General features: G+C 50.6%; 1 protein-coding gene across 4 annotated transcripts in view; it reads left to right on the top strand.

Annotated features, from left to right (window-relative positions):
- Ttll10 (tubulin tyrosine ligase like 10) overlaps positions 1-16,654 on the top strand; it is a 27,284-nt gene extending 10,630 nt beyond the window's left edge. For 3 of the 4 annotated variants that reach the window (XM_047526549.1, XM_047526540.1, XM_047526532.1), the window contains 2 exons: positions 13,558-13,674; positions 13,988-16,654. In XM_047526549.1, coding sequence (XP_047382505.1) covers positions 13,558-13,674; positions 13,988-14,899 — 1,029 coding nt within the window. In that variant the 3' untranslated portion in view covers positions 14,900-16,654. The remainder of the gene's footprint in view (positions 1-13,557; positions 13,675-13,987) is intronic. The other variant, XM_047526558.1, reaches the window with a different exon arrangement.
- The last annotated feature ends 447 nt before the right edge of the window (positions 16,655-17,101 follow it).

The following is a 17,101-nucleotide window of genomic DNA, read 5'->3' as shown; positions in this document are numbered from 1 at the left end:
CCTCCTCCTGTGTGTCCCGCAGTGGGACATGTGTGACCTCCTCCTGTGTGTCCCGCAGTGTGACTTTGTGTGACCTCCCCCTGGGTGTCCCGCAGTGGGACACATGTGACCTCCTCCTGTGTGTCCCGCAGTGGGACTTTGTGTGACCTCCTCCTGTGTGTCCCGCAGTGGGACTTTGTGTGACCTCCTCCTGTGTGTCCCGCAGTTGGACATGTGTGACCTCCTCCTGTGTGTCCCGCAGTGGGACTTTGTGTGACCTCCTCCTGTGTGTCCCGCAGTGGGACGTGTGTGACCTCCTCCTGTGTGTCCCGCAGTGGGACATGTGTGACCTCCTCCTGTGTGTCCCGCAGTGTGACTTTGTGTGACCTCCCCCTGGGTGTCCCGCAGTGGGACGTGTGTGTGACCTCCCCGTGTGTCCCGCAGTGGGACGTGTGTGTGACCTCCTCCTGTGTGTCCCGCAGTGGGACATGTGTGACCTCCTCCTGTGTGTCCCGCAGTGGGACTTTGTGTGACCTCCCCCTGTGTGTCCCACAGTGGGACGTGTGTGACCTCCCCCTGTGTGTCCCGCAGTGGGACGTGTGTGTGACCTCCCCGTGTGTCCCGCAGTGGGACGTGTGTGTGACCTCCTCCTGTGTGTCCCGCAGTGGGACTTTGTGTGACCTCCCCCTGTGTGTCCCGCAGTGGGACGTGTGTGTGACCTCCTCCTGTGTGTCCCGCAGTGTGACTCTGTGTGACCTCCCCCTGGGTGTCCCGCAGTGGGACGTGTGGGTGACCTCCCCCTGTGTGTCCCGCAGTGGGACGTGTGTGTGACCTCCTCCTGTGTGTCCCGCAGTGGGACTTTGTGTGACCTCCTCCTGTGTGTCCCGCAGTGTGACTTTGTGTGACCTCCCCCTGGGTGTCCCGCAGTGGGACGTGTGTGTGACCTCCCCCTGTGTGTCCCGCAGTGGGACTTTGTGTGACCTCCTCCTGTGTGTCCCGCAGTGGGACGTGTGTGTGACCTCCTCCTGTGTGTCCCGCAGTGGGACGTGTGTGACCTCCTCCTGTGTGTCCCGCAGTGGGACATGTGTGACCTCCTCCTGTGTGTCCCGCAGTGTGACTTTGTGTGACCTCCCCCTGGGTGTCCCGCAGTGGGACGTGTGTGTGACCTCCCCGTGTGTCCCGCAGTGGGACGTGTGTGTGACCTCCTCCTGTGTGTCCCGCAGTGGGACATGTGTGACCTCCTCCTGTGTGTCCCGCAGTGGGACTTTGTGTGACCTCCCCCTGTGTGTCCCACAGTGGGACGTGTGTGACCTCCTCCTGTGTGTCCCGCAGTGGGACATGTGTGACCTCCTCCTGTGTGTCCCGCAGTGGGACGTGTGTGTGACCTCCCCGTGTGTCCCGCAGTGGGACGTGTGTGTGACCTCCTCCTGTGTGTCCCGCAGTGGGACTTTGTGTGACCTCCCCCTGTGTGTCCCGCAGTGGGACGTGTGTGTGACCTCCTCCTGTGTGTCCCGCAGTGTGACTTTGTGTGACCTCCTCCTGTGTGTCCCGCAGTGGGACATGTGTGACCTCCCCCTGGGTGTCCCGCAGTGTGACTTTGTGTGACCTCCCCCTGGGTGTCCCGCAGTGGGACGTGTGGGTGACCTCCCCCTGTGTGTCCCGCAGTGGGACGTGTGTGTGACCTCCTCCTGTGTGTCCCGCAGTGGGACTTTGTGTGACCTCCTCCTGTGTGTCCCGCAGTGGGACGTGTGTGACCTCCTCCTGTGTGTCCCGCAGTGGGACTTTGTGTGACCTCCTCCTGTGTGTCCCGCAGTGGGACGTGTGTGACCTCCTCCTGTGTGTCCCGCAGTGGGACATGTGTGACCTCCCCCTGGGTGTCCCGCAGTGGGACGTGTGTGACCTCCTCCTGTGTGTCCCACAGTGGGACGTGTGTGTGACCTCCTCTTGTGTGTCCCGCAGTGGGACTTTGTGTGACCTCCCCCTGTGTGTCCCGCAGTGGGACGTGTGTGTGACCTCCTCCTGTGTGTCCCGCAGTGTGACTTTGTGTGACCTCCCCCTGGGTGTCCCGCAGTGGGACGTGTGGGTGACCTCCCCCTGGGTGTCCCGCAGTGGGACGTGTGTGTGACCTCCTCCTGTGTGTCCCGCAGTGGGACATGTGTGACCTCCTCCTGTGTGTCCCGCAGTGTGACTTTGTGTGACCTCCCCCTGGGTGTCCCGCAGTGGGACACATGTGACCTCCTCCTGTGTGTCCCGCAGTGGGACTTTGTGTGACCTCCTCCTGTGTGTCCCGCAGTGGGACTTTGTGTGACCTCCTCCTGTGTGTCCCGCAGTTGGACATGTGTGACCTCCTCCTGTGTGTCCCGCAGTGGGACTTTGTGTGACCTCCTCCTGTGTGTCCCGCAGTGGGACGTGTGTGACCTCCTCCTGTGTGTCCCGCAGTGGGACATGTGTGACCTCCTCCTGTGTGTCCCGCAGTGTGACTTTGTGTGACCTCCCCCTGGGTGTCCCGCAGTGGGACGTGTGTGTGACCTCCCCTTGTGTCCCGCAGTGGGACGTGTGTGTGACCTCCTCCTGTGTGTCCCGCAGTGGGACATGTGTGACCTCCTCCTGTGTGTCCCGCAGTGGGACTTTGTGTGACCTCCCCCTGTGTGTCCCACAGTGGGACGTGTGTGACCTCCCCCTGTGTGTCCCGCAGTGGGACGTGTGTGTGACCTCCCCGTGTGTCCCGCAGTGGGACGTGTGTGTGACCTCCTCCTGTGTGTCCCGCAGTGGGACTTTGTGTGACCTCCCCCTGTGTGTCCCGCAGTGGGACGTGTGTGTGACCTCCTCCTGTGTGTCCCGCAGTGTGACTCTGTGTGACCTCCCCCTGGGTGTCCCGCAGTGGGACGTGTGGGTGACCTCCCCCTGTGTGTCCCGCAGTGGGACGTGTGTGTGACCTCCTCCTGTGTGTCCCGCAGTGGGACTTTGTGTGACCTCCTCCTGTGTGTCCCGCAGTGGGACGTGTGTGACCTCCTCCTGTGTGTCCCGCAGTGGGACTTTGTGTGACCTCCTCCTGTGTGTCCCGCAGTGGGACGTGTGGGTGACCTCCTCCTGTGTGTCCCGCAGTGGGACGTGTGTGACCTCCTCCTGTGTGTCCCGCAGTGGGACGTGTGTGACCTCCTCCTGTGTGTCCCGCAGTGGGACTTTGTGTGACCTCCCCCTGGGTGTCCTGCAGTGGGACATGTGTGACCTCCCCTTGGGTGTCCCGCAGTGGGATGTGTTTGTGGCCTCCTGATGTCCCGCAGTGGGACGTGTGTGTGACCTCCCCCTGGGTGTCCCACAGTGGGACGTGTGTGACCTCCTCCTGTGTGTCCCGCAGTAGGACGTGTGTGTGACCTCCCCTTGTGTGTCCCGCAGTGGGACATGTGTGACCTCCCCTTGGGTGTCCCGCAGTGGGATGTGTTTGTGGCCTCCTGATGTCCCGCAGTGGGACGTGTGTGTGACCTCCCCTTGGGTGTCCCGCAGTGGGATGTGTTTGTGGCCTCCTGATGTCCCGCAGTGGGACGTGTGTGTGACCTCCTCCTGGGTGTCCTACAGTGGGACTTTGTGTGACCTCCCCCTGGGTGTCCCGCAGTGGGACATGTGTGACCTCCCCTTGGGTGTCCCGCAGTGGGATGTGTTTGTGGCCTCCTGATGTCCCGCAGTGGGACGTGTGTGTGACCTCCCCTTGGGTGTCCTGCAGTAGGACTCCTGCGTCACCCTTTGTGGGCATGCCCCCTGCGTTTACTCCTCCTATGAATTCCATCAGGGGTGGACCACCACTGTCCCTGAGCCTCAGGTCACCTGTACTCTAACTCTGAGCCATTGCTCGTATTTCTGAACACACGCTCTTTAGAATACTCTGGGAGGGAGCTGTGGGTTCACGCGTGACACTTTGACCTTGGGGGACAGTCCCATTTTGACCACAGTGTTGTCTGTTTCTGGCAATAGCTTGGGAGGCTCCAGTTTCTGCATCCTCTCCAGACTTGTATTTTTCTTTCTGTTTTTAACAGTTGTGCAGTTGGTGATGGTGGTGGCATCTCATGATGGTGGGTGGCTTACATTTCCCTAGTGACAATGACGCTGAGCATCCTCTGGTACTGACCAGCCGCCTGCTCCAGGGAAATGTCTTTGGAGTCTCTGTCCAGTCTCTATTTTTCTTTTTTTTTTTTTTTAATTTATTTTTATTGTAAACAAATGGGATACATCTTGTTTCTTTGGTTGCACATGGAGTAACAGCACACCATTTGTGTAACCATACAACTACATAGGGTGATGGTGTTTGATTCATTCTGTTATTTCTTCCTTCCCCCCCATCCCTCCCACCTCTGTTTTCCCTCTATACAGTCCCTCCTTCCTCCATTCTTGCCCCCCTCCCACCCCCCATTATGTGTCATCATCCGCTTACCAGCGAGATCATTTGTCCTTTGGTTTTTTGAGATTGGCTTATCACACTTAGCATGGTATTCTCCAATTTCATCCATTTGCTTGCAAATGCCATAATATTATCATTCTTTCTGGCTGAGTAATATGGTTGTGTCACTGTAGTATGCTGATTTTAAGTCCTTTGGGTATAGGCCGAGGAGTGGGATAGCTGGGTCAAATGGTGGGTCCATTCCAAGTTTTCTGAGGAATCTCCACACTGCTTTCCAGAGTGGCTGCACCAATTTGCAGCCCCACCAGCAATGTATGAGTGTACCTTTCTCCCCACATCCTCGCCAACACCTGTTGTTGCTTGTGTTCTTGATAATCGCCATTCTAATTGGGGTGAGATGGAATCTTAGGGTAGTTTTGATTTGCATTTCTCTTATTACTAAAAGATGGTGAACATTTTTTCATATGTTTGTTGATTGCTTATAGATCTTCTTCTGTGAAGTGTCTGTTCATATCCTTAGCCCATTTGTTGATTGGGTTATTTGTATTCTTGGTGTAGAGTTTTTTGAGTTCTTTATAGATTCTGGAGATTATTGCTCTATCTGAACTATGAGTGGCAAAGATTTTCTCCCACTCTGTAGGCTCTTTCTTTGCATTGCTGATAGTTTCCTTTGCTGAGAGAAAGCTATTTAGTTTGAATCTATCCCAGTTATTGATTCTTACTTTTATTTCTTGTGCTATGGGAGTCCTGATAAGGAAGTCTGATCCTAAGCCAACAAGGTGAAGATTTGGACCTACTTTTTCTTCCATATTGCAGGGTCTCTGGTCTGATTTCAAGGTCCTTGATCCATTGTGCGTTGATTTTGGGGCAGGGTGAGAGATAGGGGTTTAGTTTCATTCTGTTGCATATGGATTTCCAGTTTTCCCAGCACCATTTGTTGAAGAGGCTATCTTTTCTCCATTGCATATTTTTGGCACCTTTGTCTAGTATGAGAAAATTGTATTTATTTGGGTTTGTGTCCGTGTCCTCTATTCTGTACCATTGATCTACCTGTCTATTTTGGTACCAATACCATGCCATTTTTGTTACTATTGCTTTGTAGTATAGTTGAAGTTCTGGTATTGCAATACCCCCTGTTTCATTCTTCCTGCTAAAGATTGCTTTAGCTATTCTGGGTTTCTTATTCTTCCAGATGAATTTCATGATTGCTTGCTCTATTTCTGTGAGGTACATCATTGGGATTTTAATTGGAATTGCATTGAATCTGTGTAGCACTTTTGGTAGTATGGCCATTTTGACTCTATTAATTCTGCCTATCCAAGAACATGGGAGATCTTTCCATTTTCTAAGGTCTTCCTCAATTTCTTTCTTCAATGTTTTGTAGTTTTCATTGTAGAGATCTTTTACCTCTTTGGTTAGATTGATTACCAAGTATTTTATTTTTTTTGAGGCTATTGCAAATGGAGTTGTTTTCCTCATTTCCCTTTCAGCTGTTTCGTTGCTTGCGTATAAAAATGGTTCAGATTTATGTGTGTTGATTATATAGCCTGCTATTTTGCTGAATTCATTGATGAGGTCTAGAAGTTTTCTGGAGGAGGTTTTTGGATCCTCTAAATATAGAATCATGTCATCAGCAAATAGTGACAGCTTAAGTTCCTCTTTTCCTATTTGTATCCCTTTAATTTCTTTGGTCTGCCTAATTGCTCCGGCTAGAGTTTCGAGGACAATGTTGAATAGAAGTTGTGAAAGAGGACATCCCTGTCTTGTTCCTGTTTTTAAAGGGAATGGTTTCAGTTTTTCTCCATTAAGAATGATGTTGGCCTTCGGCTTAGCATAAATAGCCTTTACAATGTTCAGGTATGTTCCTACTATCCCTATTTTTTCTAGTGTTTTGAGCATGAAGGGGTTGTATTTTGTCGAACGCTTTTTCTGCGTCAATTGAAATAACCATGTGATTCTTATCCTTAAGTCTATTGACATGATGGATTATGTTTATTGATTTACAGATGTTGAACCATCCTTGCATTCCAGGGATGAACCCCACTTGATCGTGGTGCCCAATTTTCTTAATATGTTTTTGGATATGGTTTGCCAATATTTTGTTAAGGATTTTTGCATCTAGATTCATCAAGGATATTGGTCTAAAATTTTCTTTCCTTGATGTGTCTTTGCCTGGTTTGGGTCTGAGGGTGATATTAGCTTCATAGAATGAGTTTGGTTGGGTTCCCTCCTTTTCTATTTCCTGGAATACTTTGAGAAGTATTGGAATGAGTTCTTCTTTGAAGGTCTTGTAGAACTCGGCTGAGAATCCATCTGGTGCTGGGCTTTTCTTGGACGGTAGATTTTTAATGGCTTCTTCTATTTCATTGCTTGATATTGATCTGTTTAAATTGTGTATGTCCTCCTGGTTCAGTTTGGGAGGAGCATATGTCTCTAGAAATTTGTCAATGTCTTTGGTAGTTTCTATTTTGTTGGAATACAGATTTTTTTTTTTTTTTTTTTTTTGCAGTGCTGGGGATCGAACTCAGGGCCTTGTGCTTGCAAGGCAAGCACTCTACCAACTGAGCTATATCCCCAGCCCTGGAATACAGATTTTCAAAGTAGCTTCATATTATGTTCTGCATCTCAGTGGTGATATTTCCTTTTTCATCACGAATTTTAGTAATCTGAGTTTTCTCTCTCCTTCTCTTTGTTAGTGTGGCTAAGGGTTTGTCTATTTTGTTTACTTTCTCAAAGAACCAACTTTTTGTTTTGTCAATTTTTTGAATTCTTTCTTTTGTTTCAATTTCATTGATTTCAGCTCTGATTTTAATGATTTCCTGTCTTCTACTACTTTTGCTGTTATTCTGTTCTTCTCTTTCTGGGGCTTTGAGCTGTAATGTTAGGTCATTTAGTTGTTGACTTTTCATTCTTTTCTGGAATGAGCTCCATGCAATGAATTTTCCTCTTAGTACCACTTCCATAGTGTCCCACAGATTTTGATATATTGTATCGTCATTCTCATTGACCTCTAAGAATTTTTTTATCTCCTCCCTGATGTTTTCTGTTATCCATGTTTCATTCAATAGCATATTATTTAGTCTCCAGGTGTTGGAGTAACTTTTCTTTTTTATTTTGTCATTGATTTCTACTCTCAGTCCATTATGATCTGATAGAACACAAGGCAGTGTCTCTATTTTTCTGCATTTCCTAAGGGCTGCTTTGTTGCATAACATGTGGTCTATTTTCAAGAAGGTTCCATGTGCTGCTGAGAAGAAAGTGAATCTGCTCGTTGATGAATGGAATATTCTATATGTGTCTACTAAGTCTAGGTTATTAATTGGGTTATTGAGTTCTATGGTTTCTTTGGTTGGTTTTTGTTTGGAAGATCTATCTAGTGGTGACAGCAGTGCGTTAAAGTCACCCAGAATTATTGTTTTGTGGTCTATGTGATTCCTGAAATTGAGAAGGATTTGTTTGATGTACAGGGATGCGCCATTTTTTTGGTGCATAAATATTTGTGATTGTTATGTCTTCCTGATTTACGGTTCCCTTAAGCAGTATGAAATGTCCTTCTTTATCCCTTCTGACTAACTTTGACTTGAAGTCCACTTTATCTGATGTAAGGATGGAAACCCCTGCTTTTTTACTGAATCCATGTGCGTGGTAGGTTTTTTCCCATCCTTTCACCTTTAGTCTGTGGATGTCTTTTTCTATGAGATGAGTCTCTCGCAGGCAGCATATCGTTGGGTCTTTCTTCTTAATCCATTCTGCCAGTCTATGTCTTTTGATTGATGAATTTAGGCCATTAACATTCAGGGTTATTATTGAGATATGATTTGTATTCCCAGTCATTTGGCTTATTTTTGGTTTTTAACTTGGCTTGGTTTCTCCTTTGAGTGGTTTTTCTCTAAGGTAGTTCCTCCCTTTGCTGACTTCCATTGTTGCTTTTCATTTCCTCCTCATGGAATATTTTGTTGAGAACATTCTGTAACACAGGCTTTCTATTTGTAAATTCTTTTAACTTTTGTTTATCATGGAAGGATTTTATTTCATCTTCAAAACTGAAGGTTAGTTTTGCTGGGTATAGGATTCTTGTTGGCAACCATGTTCTTTCAGAGCTTGAAATACGTTGTTCCAGGCCCTTCTAGCCTTAGAGTTTGGGTTGAGAAGTTGGCTGCTATCTGTATTGGTCTCCCCCTATATGTAATCTGATGCTTTTCTCTCGCGGCCTTCAAAATCCTATCTTTATTTTGAATGTTAGGCATTTTCATTATAATGTGCCTTGGTGCGGATCTGTTGTGATTCTGTGCATTTGGTGTTCTGTAAGCCTCTTGTATTTGATTTTCCATTTCATTCTTCAGGTTTGGGAAATTTTCTGATATTCTTTCATTGAATAGGTTGTTCATTCCTTTGGTTTGTATCTCTGTGCCTTCCTCAATCCCAATAATTCTTAAATTTGGTCTTTTCATGACGTCCCATAGTTCTTGGAGATTCTGTTCATGATTTCTTACCATCTTCTCTGTTTGGGCAACTTTATTTTCAAGATTAAATATTTTGTCTTCATTGTCTGAGGTTCTGTCTTCCAAGTGGTCTAGTCTTTTGGTGATGCTTTCCATTGAGTTTTTATTTGGTTTATTGTTTCCTTCAATTCAAGGATTTCTGTTTGGTTTTTTTTTGAGAATCTCTATCTCTTTGTTGAAATGATCTTTTGCTTCCTGCAGGTGCTCTTTCAGCTTATTGGTATTATCAATCATTGCATTTGCTCTCTTATCTCATCCTTTGCTTCACGAATCATCTTAATCATGTACAATCTGAAGTCCTTTTATGACATTTCTTCTAACATTGGAATCTAGATTTGTTTGGATCATTTTCTTCCCTTATTTTTTCATGTTGTTCATGTATCTTCCCCTCTAGCAGTGCAGATCTGGGGTATTGCAGATTTCCCCCTGTAGGCTTATAGTGGCCCTATAGGTTTCCAAAACACTTTCTTTAAGGGGAGATCAATATTAGCCATGCCCAATTCAGACACTATACAACCCTAGACCAAATAGCCCCTATGAGGACAATAACAAAATTGTCATAATAAACAGAATGAGTTCAAATATTATCTTCAGTAAAACAAACAGGTTTGCAATAAGGTCTGCAGTTTGTAATGGAGGACAAAGAGGATGCAGAGGGATGTAGAATGTGGCTGTTAATAGGATAAGAAAAGAATATACAGAAGTTCTAGATAATAGAAAGGGTGAGAGTGTAATCAAAAGAAATTGGATGTTAGCATGCAAAAAAGGGAGAAAGAGACTCTGAGGGAACAGGTAAACAAAAGGAAAAGAGAGCAAGAAAAGTAAAGAAATAAAAACTTAAATTTTTTCAATAAGGAGAAAAAAGAAAATCTACACTCTAACAGTCATATAGAAATGAAACCTCCCAGTGTTCAGTAGCCTGATGCAGGAGAGGTACCTGACAATGAGCTTCAAGTCTCCAGCAGGCGTCTCAGGATGGGTTTTGCGCCACCTAAAGATCGGAGCTACGGCTTCCAGGATTATCCAAGATGGCTGCTCTGGCTTCCAAATGTGTTGGCAAATGGGGACCTGCAGCTCAGGGTGTGGCCGTGGTCAGCAGGAGGTCCTGGAGGCGGGATGCGGTTGGTCAGGCGCAGGGGTCCTGGAGGTCGGGTGTGTTTGGTGTGATTGTGGGATCCTGGAGGCCGGGTGCAATCAGTCAGTCTGGGGTCCCCGTGATAGGGCGCAGTCAGTTGGTCTGGGGGTCCTGGCGGCAGGGAGCAGTCGATGTGAGGGCCCCAGAGGCAGGGAGTGGACGGTCGGGCTGAGGGATCCTGGAGACGGGGCTCAGTCAGTTTGGCCAGGGGTCCTACGGGACCTGGCTGTTGTCTCAAAATGGCGGCAGCCACGTGTAATCAAACCTGCAGGTACTCTAACAGTGAACTTCCAGGCGACAGCAGGCAGCTGGTGCTCCACTGGCGGTCGGCAGTCAGTTTTCTCTATTGTTCTTTAGATGTTCTGAATACCAGAACTTTGTCAGGTACATGACCTGCAATTTTCTCTCATTCTATTGTCCTCACTTTCTTGATAATGTCCTTGATCATAAAAGCTTTTAGTTTTTGCTTTGTTTGGTGCTGGGAATTGAACATGCCAAGCGCACACTCTACCACTGGGTTACACTAAATAAAAGTCCCAAGGCTTTTATTTTTTAAATATTTATTGTGGTACTGAGGATTGAACCCAGGGGCACTATACTGCTGAGTGACATTCCCAGACCTTTTTATAATTACTTTTGTTTTGAGACAGAGTCTCACTAAGTTGCAGAAGCTGGTTCCAAACGGGATTCTTCTGCCTCAGTCCCCTGAATTGCTGGATTACAGGTGTGCACCTCAATGCCTGGCCAAAAGTTTTTAATTTTGATGGAACCCAATTTATCAATTTTTTCTTATGGCTATTCATGTTTTTGGTGTCATATCCAAAAACCTATTTCTCGGTTTGGGCGCAACTCAGTGGTAGAGCACTTGCCTAGCACACACGAGGTGCTGTGTTTGATCCTAAAAAACCACAATAAACAAGAAATTGTCAAATTTTTTGTTTTCCTCTAAAGGTAATACTATTCACCTTGTACATGTAGGTCACTGATTGTTGGGCGCTGGGTGAGGTAAGGATCCCGCCTCCTCAGCTGGCATGTAGCTCTCCAGTCATCCCAGCACTCTGTACTGAGCAGAGGTCCCTCCCCCCTGAATGGTCTTGCACACATTGAAAGCCAACTGGCCGGCTGAACACGGGTTTCCTTCTGGACTTGGCTCTGTTGATGCCCACGCGTGGCTGTCGCGAGGCCAGCACCACACTTTCCAGTCATGGCAGCTTTGCTGTTAGTCTTGAAATCAGGACGTGTGAACCTTTCCGTGTTGGTCTTTTCAAGATTGTTTTGGCTTTCCTGGGGTCGCTTGCAATTTCATATGAATTTAAGGATTCCTTTTCCATTCCTGGGAAGGGGGATCCATTGAAGTTGTAATAGGGATTACATTGAATCGATAGATCACTTTGGGGAGCACTGACATGGGAACAATAATTTAGCCTTCCAATCCATGAACTTGGAATGTCTTTCTACATTAGTCTTAGCAATGTTTCACCTTTCAGTGCACAAGACTTCCACCTCCTTCATAAATATGATATTGTTCTTTTGGATGACATTGTGAATGGAATTATTGTCTTAATTTCTTCTTTGGATTGTCAAAATCCAAAACTGTGCATATCGATTTTGTATGCTGCGACTTTGCTGAATTCATGAGCTCTAATTTTGTATGTGGATTTTTAGAATTGATATATATATATATAGTCATGTCACCTGATAATGGAGATAGTCTTATTCTTTCTTTCAAATCTGGATGAATTTTATATCTTTTCTTGCCTGGTACTCCATTGACCTGAAGAGGTACCTGTCTTGCTCCTGAGGGGTTCTATGGGTTTTCCCCGGCTCCCTGATCAGGCTGAGTTCCTTCCTCCCCTGATTTGCTGCATGGGTGCTGTTGAATGGTGCCAGTTGCTTTTCCTGCACCACTGAGATGCTCCGGTGTTATTTCCCTTCACTCAGTACTGCACTGTTAGCCTTCATGGGCTGAAATAGTCTTGCATTTCTGGTGGGTGAATCCCACTCAATAATGGGATATAATCATTTAAATATGCTACTAGGTTTTGTTTGCAAATATTTATTGAGAATTTTGTGTTTATGCTCATCAGCAATATTGGTCTATAGTTTTCTTGTCTTTTTCTGGTTTTGATTCAAAGTGTATTAGTCAGCTTTCTGTTTCTAAAACAGATAACTCAGCCTTCTTTTGGCTTACAGTTTTAGAGGTTTCAGTCCATGATCAGTTGGACCTTGCTTTGGGTTGGTTAATTTCAACTAATCTTTGTCTTTGAATATAAAGTGAGTCTCTTATAGACAATTACTGCAGTTTTTTTAAAAATGCATTCTGCCAACTCTTTTAATTTGAAATTTTAACCCATTGTATAATTATCAATAAGGTAGGATTTACTTTTTTTTTTTTTTTTACATCGAACCCAGGGGCACTTTACCATTGAGTTACACCCCCAGCCCTTTCTATTTTTTCATTTTGAGACAGGGTCTGGCTTGGTAGCCCAGGCTGACCTCAAACTTGCCATCCTCCTGCCTCAGCCTCCTGAGTCCCTGGGATGACAGGCATGACCACTGTGCCCAGCTTGTTACTTCTTCAAATATTCCTTCTGCTCCTTTCTCTCCTCTCCTTCTGGGACTCCCACCGCACATGTGTCTGCTTGATGGCGTTGCACACCCAGGTTTCCAAGGCATATTTGTTTTTCATTGTTCTTTCTTTCACTCAAACTGGCTAATTTAAAAAAAAAAAAAAAAAAAAAAAAAAACTTTTTTTTTTTTTTTTGAGACAGGGTCTCTCCAAGTTACATAGGCTGGCCTCCACCTCATGGCCTCCGGTGTGGCTGAGCTGCAGGTGCATGCACCACACCCAGCAGCAGTGGGATTTCTACTTGTCTATTCCAGAACTGCCTGCCTCCCTTCTGTGATTGCTCCTTTTGCTGATGTTGTTTGGTGAGGCATCCCCTCATGCTGTCCTTGGGTCCTTTCAAGTGAGGTCTTCCGAAGACCAGCAGACTTATGAAAACAAATCATTGCAATTCTTTGTAAATACAATCTGTTCCACTATATCGAGTAATGGAACATATTTTCCAAGGCTACCACTGAGCTAGGAAACAGGAAATGAAACTAATGAGGGCAAATCTGAACGCTACAAAGCTCTCCATTTTTTAAAAATATTTTTAGCCATAGATGGACACAATATGTTATTTTTTTTAAGCGGTGCTGACAGTCGAACCTAGTGCCTCACACATGCTGGACAAGCGCTCTACCACTGAGCCACAACCCATCCTAGAGCCCTCCACGCGTGCCAAGATCTTACACATCCCGTTTGTGGTCTGTCCTGCTGCGAGTGAGCTGTTCCAGGACAGAATTCCTGTTCCCTTCACTCTTCATACGCAGCACCTGTAGGAGCTCCATGGGTTTGTTGAGTGAGTTTCTGGCCGAGTCCAGGACTCAGAAGAGAGGCTGAGCAGGTGTGGTACCGGTGGGAGTGTGCAGACAGCTCAGCTGGAGAGCGGTCATGGGCCCACAGGGGAAGCCTGTGCTCCCTCCCTCTGCTCTTCTCACAGAAGCGGATGCAGCAGATCATGACCCACTGCTTCCTGGCAGTCAAGTCAAAGCTGGAGTGTAAGCTGGGGTACTTCGACCTCATCGGCTGTGACTTCCTGATTGATGAGAACTTCAAGGTGCTGTCCTGAGTGGATGAGGTTTGATAGGCGGGTGCATGGAGGCACAACCCATCTGAACACCCTGCCCACACAAGCAGGTCCAGGGGTGGACTCTGCAGCCCACCCTGCCTGTTCCCAGCCTCAGGGTGGTGTGTCCATAAGGCTCAGCTCCTACTGCAGCTGGGGCAGATCTATACCCCCTCCTCAGGGCAACCCAGGACAGGGTCCCTCAGATTCATGGGAACCAGGGCCCCAGCCTCCTGCTGGCTCAGTGGCCTGTGAGTGGGCAGGTGAGAGGGTGGGCTGGAATGTTCATCAGTGTCCTGCCCAGGTGTGGCTGCTGGAAATGAATTCCAACCCTGCCCTGCACACCAACTGTGAGGTCCTGAAGGAGGTCATCCCTGGAGTGGTCATCGAGACCTTGGGTGAGCCCCGGGCATCCCCAACCCCACAACATCTGGAACCCACCCCCTGCGGCCCAGTCCTGTGTTGCATCCGACTCTCTCCCAAGTTCAGGCCCCACAAATCTAGCTCTCCAGCAGCCCCAAGGCCTGCACCGTGCCCCAACCTCCCCGCTACGGTGATGTCGCCCACACCTCACCCCGACCTGTGTCCCACCTCTAGCGGCCCCTCTCCCACCCCGCTGCCCCCAGAACCCCAGGCGGGTGCTGGGACGGCCGGCCTAGGCCCTCCTTCCCGCCCGCCAAGGCTCCACTCCTCCCGCCCCTCCACCAGACCTGGCGCTCGAGACCTTCCAGAAGAGCTTGCGCAGCCAGAGGATGCTGCCCCTGCTGTCGCAGCGCCGCTTCGTGCTCCTGCACAACGGCGAGGCGGACCTGTGGCCGCGCCTGGGGGGCTCGCGCGCCTTCCCGCGCCGGCCGCCGCCGCCCCGGCCCGTCTCCGAGGCGGCGTCCTCCGCGCCCCCCGCGCCGCGCGCCACCGACAGGCCGGGCGCGCGCAGGCCCGCGCCTCCCCGGGGCGCGCCCGGCCGGCCCCTCTCCGCCCCGCGCCGGCCCCGGCCGCCCGGCCTCGGCGCGAGCTCCTCCGGCGCCCAAGGCGAGGAGCCCGCGGCCCCCGACCCCGAGCGGCCGCGCGGGGACGGCGGGGACCCGGCGCGCGAGCCCTCCCCGGAGCCGCCCGAGGAGGAGCGCCAGCAGCGGAGGAGCGCGAGCCACCGCGGGTCCTAGAGCTCGGCACCGGCGCCCGGCGGCCCCGCGCGGCCGCGCCCTCTGGGGACCTATAAAGGCTACTTTGTGACAAACGCGGCCTCCGCAGCGGGTCTGGCGGCCGCCGCCCCGGCCCCGCGAGCCAGCCCACCAGGGCGACTCACGCAGGTCCTCCCCTCGGCCCCACCAGCCCCCACTTGTGGCCGCCCTTAGGGCGAGGTGGGAGCTGTGGAAAGGCCCTGGCAGTGCTGGCCTGTCCTCCCTCAAGGCGCGGCGCACCGGCTCCTGGTCTCCTACCCAGGGCCCGGTGCCCCTCACCCCCCAGGACCCTCCTGCAGCCCTCAGCCTCCACGACCCCAGCTCCAGCCTGGCACTGGGATCCACCACTATGAGGTTTCCCCAGGAAAGGTCTGGACGGCCATGGACCCTTCAGAACCCCTCTGGATTGCTCCCTGGGGCTGCCCGCGGGCTTGCCCCCACCCTGCCCAGTGCAGAGTTTATCTGGACTTTGGACACCGGGCAAGAGCACTCTCCACAGCCCCACAGCCCCCTGTCCCACAGAGGCCCAGGACCTTGGGGTGAGGGGCACAGGGCTGTTGGTAGTTGTCCCAGAAGGATGTGGGCAGCACTGGCCAGGCCCCAGCAATCCTGTGGGTCTGGGGTTTGAGGAGAGAAGTCAGGCACTCTGGGCCTCTGAGGTGTCCAGGCCCTCCACACAGTGGCCAAGCCGGCACCTTATGGTGTAGGAGGCTCCCCTCTCCATGGGCCCTGCAGGGCCTGCACACACACCTGCATGTTCTGCCCCCACTCCAAGTGGTCATGGCCAGGGGACAAGTCCTGAGCTGCCCCACTGCTGACCTTCCCTTGTCCAACAGTGGCCCCAGCTCCACCCCAGTGAGGGTGGTGGCCTTGTCCCTGCTCTGCACTGGAGCCATGGGAGCACCTGAGGGGACCAGAGAACCTGTCTTGGGGTGCTGGCTCCCCACAGCTTCAGGCAGGGCAGTCCCGTTTTGGGGATGCAATGTCATGGCACCACTAGAGGGCCCTGTCCACCACGGTTTCTGGCCAGCATACACAGGGACTGGTGCAGTAGGCAGCCAGGGACACAGAAACAGGGGCTCAAAGAGGTAAAGTGAAACACCCCTCCCCATCAGAGAGCCACTGGTTGTGGAGACCCTGGGTAAGCCTGCAGGCAGCCCACACCACGACTCTCCCATCCACCTGCCCCATCTTGGGTGCTCTGTCTAACCCTTTCCCAAGTCCAGTCATCCTGCTGCTGTGGCCCAGTCTGAGTCCCACCTGCTAGGCAAGCAGCACACAGGTGTTCCTGTGAGAGGGCCCACCTCTAGAGCCCACCAAGGCCAGAGAGGGGCAAAGACCCTTTGAAGCCACATTTCTGTAGCTCCTGGCTGCTGCACAGTCATATCACCTTAGGGTCACCTCTTGCTCCTCCTCTGCTCTTGTCATCAACACCCCTGGAGCCTCGGTGCCCCATAGGCTTCTCACCCATCCAGTGCCCAGCCCAGGCCAGGGATCTGTCCCGTGGTGGCCTCAGTACTGTTACAGAACGCTGCTGGGATCCTCCCTTGCCACTGTGGGCCTGTAGCCTCAGGTTCAGGGCCCTCATGGCAGCAGAGGTGACAGAGCCCTCCGGGAGGTGCTCCCCTGCTGCCTTGGGGACATGAGCCTGCATTAGGCCCACTCTGAGAAGTGCTCACAGGCAGCGGCCTACCCTGTTCCTGATGGAGCCCCTTCCCAGCCCTGTCCAGCCCCCAAAAGCCATAATTTTATCTCTCAGGCCTGAGAGCCCAAATGTCAATGAATAAAGAACATTTCCTGAGAGTCCCTGCTGCTCATTTATCCTGCAGGGATGACAGCCACATCCCACCCCCAGCCCGGGCCTCACCAGCCCCTCAGCCCACATGCAGTCTTTGAGGTACCCTCAAGCCCAAGACTGCGTGGGGTCCCAGGCAGTGGGCTGCAGAACACTGAGCCCTGGCAGTCTGGCAGGTATGAGGTCCTCCGTGTTCTAGTGATGGGAGGGCTGAGCGGGCAGCCCGGGCAGGTGCAGGGCTCACGGACTGTTGCAGTGGGTGACCCTCCCACCCACTCCTCTTCCTCCCTCATCCTTTCTCCCTTTCTCCCTCTCCCACTCCCTTTCCCTCTGCCTCTCTTCCAGGGCTAAATCCTGGGGTCCCGGTGGTGGGCAGGGAATTCAGTGTCCTCTACCAGCAGAAGGTATGGGGATCAGTTGTACCCCAGCTCTGAGTCAGTCCCCC

The sequence above is a fragment of the Sciurus carolinensis genome, chromosome 1 (assembly GCF_902686445.1).
Source record: "Sciurus carolinensis chromosome 1, mSciCar1.2, whole genome shotgun sequence".
Taxonomy (NCBI): Eukaryota; Metazoa; Chordata; class Mammalia; order Rodentia; family Sciuridae; genus Sciurus; species Sciurus carolinensis.
The sequence above is the reverse complement of the archived record's forward strand: the minus strand, read 5'-3'. Positions and strand labels throughout refer to the sequence as shown.